This window comes from Alligator sinensis, unplaced genomic scaffold (assembly GCF_000455745.1).
Source record: "Alligator sinensis unplaced genomic scaffold, ASM45574v1 scaffold19_1, whole genome shotgun sequence".
NCBI classification, from domain to species: domain Eukaryota; kingdom Metazoa; phylum Chordata; order Crocodylia; family Alligatoridae; genus Alligator; species Alligator sinensis.
This window is the reverse complement of record NW_005841916.1, coordinates 2,879,944-2,892,368: the sequence shown is the minus strand read 5'-3', so window position 1 is coordinate 2,892,368 and position 12,425 is coordinate 2,879,944. Positions and strand designations below refer to the sequence as shown.

The following is a 12,425-nucleotide window of genomic DNA, read 5'->3' as shown; positions in this document are numbered from 1 at the left end:
CTCTTCCTTTTCCAAACTGAATTTCTGTAATTTAAATCCAATGGTTAAATACGCAACTAACTGCATAATAATGCAGTTTAACAGACCAGTTAAAACTCTGACATGATTGGCTGACTAATTTATTTTGTAATTATTCTAAAGATACTTCAAAATCTCTCTCAATACATGCATAAATAACTTGAAGAAACTATACAGTGCAAAGGCATATCAGGCTTACTGAAACAATTCCACAACTAGATACTTATATACGACTTCCTTTAAAGTCAATAGGAGCCATAAATGAATACATCTGAGAGCATAATTTGCCTCTGAAAACTCATGGATGTATAAACTATTGACTGATGGAAGTCAAGCAGGGTATCAGGGCAACAATCGTTTGATATTAAGAATGTTAAATGTGTATCTTAAGCACAATTAAAATATAAAAAAAATTAAGAAGCAGGGACATATGAAGTATACGTTTACAAAACTGTTTTTAAAGGGGTATCCTGTTTTGTATAAGTCATTATGACAATTACACACAAGCCTCACTATAGTAGCTATGCATAAGAGGTATTCAGAGTGGAGGTCCTGGCTGTTTTAAAAATAAAGGCTTCAGTTGCCCTATCCTGTCAAGGTAGAAGAGAAATCTGGTCAAACACATGGTTTTACTGCTCCTGAAATCAAACTCATCACAGACTGAATAAGAACAAGAAAACAATATGGTTAGATTCTGAGTGAAAATTAGTACTTTTTTGCTTTAAAATGTACATATTTCAAGTTCATGGCAACTTGTCAGTACCTGCCCTTTGTATCACACCCCTATTCTGATGCACAAAGTGGTAAGCAAATCAAAACATAGGAAAGTTTGCAACAGTAGGAGTCAAAAAGGAGCTTATGGAATCTTTATCCCCCAACCCATAAAAGCCAGGCCAATGAGAGACAACATGTTTCAGAAGTCAGAACAGGAATGGAAAGATGATTTACTATTTTGAATAGAATACAATACAAGCCATAAAATAATCACAAAGCAATGTCCTGATCTTGCTTTGCAATGCTTGCCTCAGTGCAAAAATCATCACTACTGGTGACCCATAAAGCAGCCACCATATCCTGCTGCACAGAACTGAGCGAATGATTATTTTTGACCTTAGAAACTATTCCAGGATATTCCAGGTACCTGTCCTACTCCATTTGACTGCTGTAGTGACTTCTAACTCTTCAAGACTTGAGTGCACAAAGACATTGCTTCAAGTAAATTATATAGACAGCTATAATAACAACTATCACAACCAGCTTTAAAGTGGAATTAGTAACTGTTTGGAGAAAAAAGTTTAGAGAAAAGTAACTGATAAAATAGTGGTAAACTTTCAATAGATACTTCCTGGCTATCTTCCAATATATAATCTTAGATTTAAAAAGTTTTGTAACATTAACTCCAAATTGGATTTGATTCAATTTTTAAACAAATGTTAATGATATAAAATTAAAACTAAAATCATGAGGAACAGACAGGCCAAGAGGTTGGTAATGAGGTATTGAAATATGGGTATCTAGGTAAATCCACATTGCTAATGAAAGCTGTGTGGGTGCTACGTGTTATAAATTAATTCGTTCCCATCTGGTACTTAAATGACCAGCGTCTACAACAGAAAATTGATCGAGCACAGACTATTTTCCAATCACAATAATAATTTTCAGGAAGAATAAAGAAAGAATGGACAGGGTAAATGTACTATATAGCCACATCCCTAACTGATTCAACCAAGCAGGACATTAGTGAGGAAGCTATGCTGTTGAAATTAAATAGTGAATTTCTATCTCCAAAGCTAATAACCTATGCAGAAGCACTAACAAATTAAGTTACAGGGAGCCAGTGAGTGCTGCAAATTCCTTGGAAAGTACTCTGAAGAAATAACCATATCAGAAAAGCTGTCCTAGGTGTGATATCAGCATATATGACAAATGGTAGTATCAGACATTTACCAAATTATTTCACAAATTACCAAATTATTACTTCCTTGCAATAGGAAAGTATACTCTAGGGCAAAGTCCACTTTCCAGTTGCTGTTATACAAAAAAAGTGAATTTTTGTTCCTTTTCTATTTAGAAATATTTAATTTTATTCACAATTTTATGCATAAAGAGCAAGAGAAAAACTCAAAATCCATTTATATTCTCATAAAATTGAATCTGTGCACATCAAATGAATAAAAAATAAAGCTTTGCACTGCAAAATGTTCAGAATGCTGAGGCACATCTGTACTTTGCCTAGCTAAAAGTTAGAAGCTAAAGACTCTGCCATCTGCTAGGAAGCAGTACTCTGAATAGACCTGCGTGTAAATTAAAGGTAACCTGTAAAATGTTGTACTGAAAATGTAAAACTGTTTGTATACTAAGACAGAAAGAAGCATAAAGCTTTAAAACTATGATTAGTAATGAATTTTAATGGAGTCTGAGATAATCACTCACTCATATCCTGAGAAATACGAAGCCTTCCTGGCTTCAGACCACCCTTCATTCCAGTTGCCACGCAGTCTGCATCATAATTAAGAGCTGCTCAGAGAAGCTTCAATGCAGTATTTTTTCCATCAGAAAATAAAGATGTCTTCAAAACCATAGCTTCAGGAGCAACCATTTGGACAGAAAGGATTCCTGAAGCCAAGATGGTCAAAACCAAAGAGACTCTCCCCAGAGCAGCCAATGGCCCCAAAGTTAGGGGATGCTTTCAAGTCTTCTCTGCTCGATTCAGAGCAAGAATCTGAACCTCATACTCCCCTATTCCAGTTAAACTACTGAGTTCATTTCTCTTACTTCTCTATGGCCAATAGATATTTTATTAGTTATTTATACACAGTGGATCAGCTCCAGCAGAGCAGACAGACTGAGGCAGATAGAGAGATGTTATACAGCGTGGTGATTAGGGCACTTGCGTGGAATGTAGGAGACAATGGTTCAAGTCTCTGCTCCAATGAATATTTATTATTCAAAGTGGAACAGCTCCAACAGAAGAGACCGGGTGATATGGCACTCCCAAAAAAGCTCACTGCCTAGTGGGTAGGGTGCTCATCTCTAACATGGGAGACTAAGTTCCTTGTCTGAATCATACAGAGTAGTCTCCTGCAGGGTAGGTGGGCAGGTAGCTTTTCATGAAAAACAATTCAAAACATTTTGGATCCATTTGGATGCAGAACAAAAAAATGGAAATCATGAAACACTTTTCAAGACGAGAGAATCATTTCTCATCCGTCTCTCCTGATGATCTTCACACGTTCAGTTTCATACTCAACCTTTACCCACCTATCCTCATGAAAAGGAAGTCAACAGAGAATCAGGAGTGCCCACTCCAGAGGTACAACTGCAAGTATGCTTTCTTTGAATGGAAGAGGTTCAAAACTATGATGAATTTCAGGGGACAGGAGTAAGTTCTACACAAAGACTCTCCACCACAAAATCATCAGCAACAGCTGACTTCAGAGGTAATAGGAGAAACCCTGTACACTGGAAAATATTACCGCCCCTGACGCACATTACATTTAAGAAACAATTAACAGGCTAACTGTGCTTTAAATAGTAAATGGGCAGCTATGCAACTCAATTTAAGACATAATACTGCAGTAAATGAGTCACAACGTGGCTTATTCACGTAGAAAAAAAAACTTTCTGGCTTGTTTGTATCATGCTTTAGACTGAACATGAGATCAAGACCTGCAAAACTCCATGTGCTGCCTGTGTGCAGCAGCCCCATGCCAGGCTCCCCATGCACCAAGACCTGTCAAAATCACATGTGCCTCAGCTGGGCAGCACACATTGTTTTATAGAGCCTTACATGCAGAACTACTTGTCAGCTGGGGCTAGGGACTGGCTAGGTTCCTGGCTGGAACTGACAATCAGCTGATTGGGTTTGTCTTGCTGAAGCAAGTAATGCACAATAGTGATCAAATCCCCAATCCCACAACTGCGTGTCCTGCATGTCCCACAATTGCATGTGGCATGGAAGGACATGCAGTTGTTGGGATCAAGAATTGGATCCCATTACATCTTAAAGTGAATGTCTGTCAGGGGCCCAGATGCAGCTGTCTGTCAGTAAAAGGCTCAATAAGTGCTATGGTTAGGAGAAGAACTGAAACAAAACAAGGATTCAAGATTAGTCAGTTCCAGTAATCAATCCATTATCCAAGTGTCCTAATTATTATCCAGTTTTAGGTATACTGTTCAATCAGAGAGTATAATGCACTCTTACTGGATAAGGAGTTTTTCAAAGCCTCTGTTTTTCAAAGCCCACACTTTATAAGACTTGTAAAATTTTGGAAATCCACTGCCCAGAATGGTCTAGAAACTGGAAGAAGGGCAAGGGAGAGGTTAGGGTTAGATCTTTTGTCTCTATCCCCATCCTCCCTTCCCTCCCCAGTTAAGAAGTAATGTATTGGCACAGGATGGGTACGCAGTCACCCCCAGATCTAGCAAGGGCCTCCTCTTACACATTTCCCAAAGCATTTTGCAACAAGCGTAATGCCTGAGAAAGCTTCTGGGTGCGTACAGCACTTCTTTACCTTTCCATACCTGCCAGTTCAAGCAGTAGTTTAAAGCCACAATGCTGCTTTTAAACTAATGTATACCTTGCATAGTGTCCATCTGCTACTGAACTGCAGCCACTACTGAGGTGAAACACCAAGTGAAGACTATCATAATCCACCTGAAGTCTCAAGATTATATGTATGTAGACAATATTCAACAACCCACAGTAGAATGTGGTTAGAATAGTAGCTGTTTAAGCATATGGTTACAATACATATCATGACATCTTTACAGACCAGAACTGGTCATAAGAAATGGTAATGTCAACATCACTTCCAGCCCTAACACCAAACTAACTGGTATTGATTCAACACTGAATCAAGATAGACAAGCACAACTGTATGGGAGCACTGACACAATGTCCTGTGTCAGGCAGGTGCATTCTTGCAGAATGTGGTCAGCTTCACACCCATGTCCTGTGTCAGGCAGGTGCATTCTTGCAGATTGTGGTCAGCTTCACCCCCCCCCGCCATTGACCAAATGATGCGAGACAGATCCTCTAAAGCATTACTTCCTCTCCTAGATTCCTAATCTATACCAATCCTGGCGACAGCCTCCTCTGTTCGTAGGGATTTGGCAGATCATGGTAAAAAAATTGCTGACGTAAATGAACCTTCATAAAATAGGTGTCAATAAGGCTCTAAATAAACAAAAAATATTTTGTTTCTATAGCATATAAAAACAAACAACTGGTTTTGCAAAAAAAAAAATCTCACATGAGTGCAAGAGTATAAGATATTATAGAAAATTGCAACTAGAACTTCACTACATTTATGCAATTTCCTGTAGTATTACACAAGGTAGTTCTAAAGTGAATTAACCAACTTGGAAAGATAACAAACAACTCCTATACTTTAGCCTGATTTCTGGGAACAAAAGCTTTTTGATGTCTTGCAGATTTATTTTGCCACTGCTGGGTTCTAGCTGTGATCAGAGCAGGTAAGCCTCTCAGCCTTCCAGTAAAATTCTACAGGCTACTGGGGTATCCTAAGTATTCAACCGTTTTGAGGCTCACACCTTCTTTCTATTTTATTTTGTTCTTATCAAGAAATATTTTAAATCAAGGAGTATACATATCAAAAAGAATGGCCGAATTTTGCCCTTAGCTACACACACATAACAGCAAGCAGAATGTAGCTCAGTGGAGCTTAGCATCCTGTATGAAATTTCCTTTGACATCTGTAAACACCCCCTGCATAAAGTAAGACTACTCTTGCTTCATATTGCTAAAAGAGAGTTTCACAAAGAGACTCTCCATGAGGGGTCACAGAAATTCGCCATCTATAAACATCAGCTTTTAAAAAATGTAATTTCACTTTGGATTAAAGAAATCCAAATCTTTTTAATACATTTACAGTACCTGAGTAAAGCCATCACATATATACTGAATGAGAGGCAAGGATCTTTGTGGGTGATAACTTTTAATGGACCAATTATATGGTTGGGATAAGGTCAGACAAGCTTTTGAATGCATGGCATTCTTCATCAGATCACTTCCCTGTATACTGCATTATTATCTATTGAATCATTATATATATTCATTATTGTATACTGAATAGCATTATATAGATAAAAAGCAAAATAAGTTGGTGGCAAGGGTTTGGTTTGTTTTTTTTGTTTGTTTTTATTAGTTTACACTAGTCCTGAAGAGCTTATAATTAAGTAGTATGAGGCTTTCAACTGCAGGTACAATTAAGGAATTCTACTTTGTGAAGATAAACAGCATGTTAGACTGTTTATCATCCTGAAATGCAATTTAAAAAGGAAGCCTGGTGTATGTACTGCAATAAGCTATGATTGGATATAGTGCATATCCTGTCACACGCACCCTGTTGCTCATCAAGTGACATGGATCCAAGCTGTTTGTTAACCACAGAAGAGGGAGAATCTGAAACAAAAATGAGATTTCAACTTAAAATATAAGCAGCAGAAAACTGCACAGCAATGTCATGATCATATGTTAGCTTAAAATAATGCAGCAATGTAAGAAAGCACTGAATTTGTTTCTTGAGTGGCCCGTAATTATCTACCTGTGTTAAAAGAAGCAAAGCCATGTGTTTCATTCCTTCAGGCAAGCATTTAGTATCTGCCCTAAAAGTATGCTGACAACACTATATCAAAGCAACTGTGTTTTCCCTTCCAGGTCTAAGAATTTTAACTCATACCATAAGTATCAAAACCAAAAAGATGAATTCTTCCCAGGGTCTTAATATATTTATCAGCTTTTTTATAGCAAACTAGTTGAGATTAGCTGACAGAGTTTAATTCAGGACAATAAACTATAATACATATTTTAAACTTCTCTCATGTTAGGAAGAGCAAACAGTCACAACTCTTAAATCTCATGCTCCAACTAAACTGCATTGCTTCTTCAAGCAAAAAAACAAAACAAGAGCAACACCCCCTCAGTTTTATTAGACTAACTGTTGTCTAATATTTAAAAAAGTTTCAAAGATACTTCAACTTTCAACTCAAAACTATACAATGTTAAGTTTTAAGAATTCGCCCATAACATTTAAGAGTTGAAAAGAGTTCATAAATAGTAGCAAAAGATTTTTAAAATGTAGACTTTGAGGCTGCTGACAGATGTGAAAAAAGTGTGCTTAATCGGAAGAAGCAGCCCATTAGTTCGATCTGGCTCTGCAGCATCTTACTTTAAACTCACTCAGCAGGACTTTTTGGTGCTTTTATCTAATAGCAGGTTCAATCATCTATTAGATAAAAGTCGCAAAAAAGCCCCATTACAGCAATAAATCTATACAGATGTTAGGACAGCCAGGTCCAACTAACATGAGCCTCTTCTGGGCATGCACTGGGTTTGGCGCAGGCTCACAGAGTTTAAAGTAAAACACCATACTTTGGGGGCTTTTTTTTTTTTTTTTTTTTTTTTTTTTAAGTCTGTAAGCAGCCTAAAATACTGAAAAAAACCAAAATCTCATACTTGGCATATTAGAAAATTCAATAGTTCTGCAGACTCTTCACTTCTATAATCTCAGTAGTTTGATAAAAATTCCTGAACACAAAAATTCTCTTTACAAACTTCTATGAAGCCTCCTTTTATGGCGGAAACATTCAAAACAGCAACTAAGATCAAAAAGTGAATTTTCGATTAGACTTTATCAGTTAATTACCTATCTCATGGTGTGCACAAACCATTCATGCAGAAATTAAGCAACCTCTGTGAAAACTATTTCCCTTGTCATTTTTTAGAACTACAGAGATCTTATTTCTGAGTCACTCTTAATATTAGGCAATATACATGAATTAGTTCAGTATTTCAAATATATGTTAACAATGCCTAGGCTACTATATCGTGGTTCTGCTTGTTAGTCTTCTGCTGTGAACAGTTATAATACATGAAAAAGCGATTTAATACCCTTTATTATAAAGTGATTCATAGTATACTAACAGAGACTTAATGTTTACATACTGTTTACAGAAGATGAAGACCTGCATTATTGAAACAGAGGTGGCTCAACTGTCCCTACTGTAACTATGAATTCTGCTTCAATGGACAAATGAAGGTTTGCCATGCAAATAGAAATCAGATGGCGTTCCCTCCCTTGCAGTGCAGGTGAAATGGCAGGGTCATTCCTTCATTATGCTGACCATTCCTTTAACTGAGGCTATGGCCTTCAGATTGCTCCACCTTGTTTTGGGAAATGAAATGGTGAAAGATGTTCCCACAGATTCAAATGATGCACTTTCTGATGAAAATGAGTCACTGTAGTAAAGTATTGCACTTTCCAAGAACTGTAATACACTTCATAAGAGCATCTATAACTTAGCACAGCAGTATTTAAACTGTAAGCTGAATCGTGATTTTAATCACAGGTCCAAGGAAAAAGGTGTTGTAGAGAAGCATCACCTCAAAAGAACTTCCATGTGCACTGTGTACAACTCGGTCTATATAATGATGCTGCACACACCTCTTCTGCCATGCCAGGCTGGCTTCACTCACATACAGAGTAGAATCCAGGACCATTAACACACCCTTTTCTATAAGCCTCTATACAAGAGGCAAAAGGGATGGGGACAAAGAAAGTTTCTTATGCTTATAAATAGCTAGTCACAGTCTAGCCAAATATTAAGCACTCCAGTTCTTGCTATATGCGTACATGTTCTTTCATAAAAAAGAGCCCTTAAAATGACAAATCATTAAGAATTCTATCAAATACTTTGTTGGCCCTGAAATGTAGGCAACGTTAAAATCTTCACATCAATTCCTTAATTCAGTTTTAGGTAATTTGGGGTGTGACCAAACTACCATATTAACTGCTGCCATGTCTTGTATATTCACTGTAGTTTCACATAAACGAGGCTGCAGCTAGTCTAACCTGTTTTTCAAACCAGGGTCATATGCATCTCCACCATCCCAAACAAACGTTCGTCTATCCTGTATTTACAAACCTTCAATAACAAATTCAAGTATCTAATTTTGCAGACCAAAACAACAAAGAACATAGCTATTCAATGGAATGTAGATATTTTACAGTAGCACATATAAGAAGTAGGTATTGGCATGAGTTAATCAATAGAAGTTAGCAATAAGAAGATTTTTAGGCTGTCCCAACCATCTTCCTGCTAAGGCAGAATTAAATAAGCTGTACTTTTTAAAATTCAGCTCAGTGATTTCTGATTTTACTGCATTTGAAATATTTCATGTGGAATACAATCTCCAAGCAATTAAAAAACAAATAGAGAATGGGCTAAACATCTCACGTGGCACTGTAAAGAAAAGGAATCAACATGTAGTTGTTTTAAACTCACTTTTTCTCTCCTTTTCAAGTCCCCCGAAGCCACAGATCGCCAGCTCCCATTCCAAGTGGCACTGCAGGATTCAAAATGCTGGGACACCACAGCTCAGGCAGGGAACTAATCAGGAGCATGGAACCAGCCTAGATAAGGTCAGGTAAGTGCCTCTTTTTTTAATATATGGCTTGGTTTTGTAAAAATTCTGAAAAAATAGTATTTAAAATCCTTTGGGATGAAGATTTTGAAAAAGAATATTAGCAAAACTGTGCCATATAGTTAAAAAAACAAACCAAAAAATTACACTTACCTGAGCTTCCACAGGCTGGATCTATATCCAAATGCAGTTCACCACAGGTTGTGATGTTCCCAGCATACTCTAAACTGAAGCACCACTTAGCAAGGGAGCTGGAGAGCAGTATACTTGGAGAACCTCAAACAGAAATGTAAAGGATAAAATATAATTTAGGACTCAGTTGCATGCTGGAGGATCCTGGATTAAACTTCTAATTAAAGGCAATCAGTACTTAAAGATTATATACAAATCTTTTGGTCAGCTTACCTATTTTGGTTTTTTTAAATAAAAAAACCATACCCATCTCCCAAAACAATGGCAACCTACAACAATCTGCGTGCAAACTAAGTATCAAGCAGGGAATGAAAGATGCTTTAAAAAGCCTGAGAAACACTGTGCACACTGTAAATTAATATGGAGAACCTAATAAATATATATTTACTTTTGTACTTAGTTTTGTGAAATTTAATTCCCCAAAGCGATAAGCACTCTATTGCATATTAAGGAATTTAGAGGCATCTTTAGATCTTCACTTACAAGTGAAGAATTTGGTTCTGAGAATTTCAGTCACTCATCCACTCCTAGCAGAAAGCCTTCATTTATAATCAGTCATGATGTTGCACTCTCTCAACCTTAGACATTTTTCCCTTGCCGTGAAACATAAGATTTGTGATCAGCTAGTTTATGCTTGCTGTCACTTTTCAGATTTAACTCTTAAGAAAATGGTGGCCAGAAGCTCTAAAGGGAAAAAACCCTCAGTCCTCTTCAAAATTCTAATTTAGTAATCTTTAGGTTACTTGTACATCTTTTTAGCCAATTCCCTGATAACTGGTGACATATATGACCTTTTGTCAATAGCAGGTTTAAGTAGCTACAACAATTTAGAATCATCCACTCTTCTTGCATACTGTCCTTTAATCTTGTACAGCATCTAAATGCTGTGGGAAAAGTATGATAGGTCAACACTGGAGTGCTTGCTTAGTCTATTACATCTGTGCTCCAGCATGACTCCTAATTAAATGAAATACATGCTTTTCAATCTCTGAGGACTTCAGAATTTAATTTACATAAAATAAAGTAAAATTGTTGTGCTGCATAAGAGAATGTATAAAAAAATTAAGTATGGGAAGCATGCTCTGCTTCTGAAATGCCACTGCAATTACATAATACTTCAGCTGGGGTACAAAATTGAACAAGTGATCTCTCCCATTAGAGGATGCAAAACTTTTCTCCCCTCCATGTCAATCCAGTCCATCAGAAATGAACACTTAATTCCTTTCCCATATTTCAAGCAGGATGAAGCTGTGATAGCATTTCCCAGAACAGTGAAGATCACTTATTGCATTCAATTTTCTCTCTTAAATACAATCATTAACAATCCTTTAGTAGAAAGATTAAATAATTACCAGATAGCCTAATAATGTAGCATTTTTTTTCTATTAAGTTGATAAAAAATGTCTGCCCTTGACATTTTATCTTATTTTTTGATATATGAAGGCAATTCCCACCCCACCCCACCTGACCCCTGCCATGTTTACAATATACAGCAAAGATTATGACTTAGTAGGGCTAACGGAAACCTGGTGGGATTCGTCCCAAGACTGGGCGGTACATATTGAGGGTTATAGATAGTACAGAAAGGACAGGGTGGGGAAAAAAGGGGGAGGGGGTTGCGCTCTATGTCAATGAGCAATATACATCAACCCTCATCAAGACGGAATCCAAGGATGAGGAAGTAGAAGGATTGTGGGTTAGGCTACATGGGGGGCAAGGAGAAAGGGATTTGGTGGTAGGGGTCTGCTACAGACCCCCACATCAAGGGGAAGAAGTAGATGCGAGGCTCCTGAGGCAGCTCACGGAGACCATAAAAGCTAAAGAGGCGGTAGTCATGGGGGACCTAAACTACCCAGACATCTGCTGGGAGACACAGACGGCAAAGTCCCACTGCTCACACAGGTTTCTAACCTGTGTACAGGACCTCCACCTGACACAGGAGGTACATGGGCCCACTAGGGGGAATGCCATACTGGATCTGGTATTGGCAACGGGGGATGACATGGTAGAGGACCTACAGATCAGTAGCCATCTGGGGGACAGTGATCACCTAATAATAGAATTCACCATAAGACGACGAGTGGGTAAGGTAACTAGTAGGGTGAAAGTGCTAGACTTTAGGAAAGCTGATTTCAATGAACTCAGGCGATTAGTCAAGGACGCACTGCAGAGTAGGAGTTTTGAAGTGATGGGAGCCCAAGAAGGGTGGCTGTGCCTTAAGGAAATAATCCTTTGGGCACAAAGGGAGATAATCCTGATGCGAGGAAAAAGAGGGAAAGGGCCAGGAGGCTTCCTTGGCTGACCAGAGAAATCCAGGGCAGCCTAAGGGACAAAAGGGGAGCACATAAAAAGTGGAAACAGGGAGAGATCACCAAAGACGAATACACCTCCTCTGCTCGTGCTTGTAGGGAGGCAGTCAGACGGGCCAAAGCTGCCATGGAGCTGAGGATGGCAACCCAAGTAAAAGACAACAAGAAATTGATTTTTAGATATATAGGGAGTAAAAGGAAGGCCCAGGGAGGAATAGGACCCCTGCTAAATGGGCAGAAACAATTGGTGACAGACAGAGGGGACAAGGCTGAACTCCTCAACGAGTTCTTTGCCTCAGTGTGCCTAAGCAAAGGGCACGACAAGTCTCTCACTGGGGTTGTAGAGAGGCAGCAGCAAGACGCCAGACTACCATGTGTAGACCCTGAGATGGTGCAGAGTCATTTGGAAGAACTGGATGCCTTTAAGTCGGCAGGCCCGGATGAGCTCCAGCCGAGGG

At 38.3% G+C, this 12,425-nt stretch overlaps 1 protein-coding gene across 8 annotated transcripts in view; it reads right to left on the bottom strand.

The window, feature by feature from the left end:
- Positions 1-12,425, bottom strand: part of DCAF6 (DDB1 and CUL4 associated factor 6) — a 153,916-nt gene that overhangs the window by 51,551 nt on the left and 89,940 nt on the right. For 6 of the 8 annotated variants that reach the window (XM_014517574.2, XM_025198210.1, XM_025198207.1 and 3 more), the window contains one exon: positions 6,386-6,445. The exons of the other annotated variants lie outside the window; for them this stretch is intronic. In XM_014517574.2, the coding sequence (XP_014373060.2) occupies positions 6,386-6,445 (60 nt within the window). The remainder of the gene's footprint in view (positions 1-6,385; positions 6,446-12,425) is intronic. 8 annotated transcript variants of the gene reach the window in all.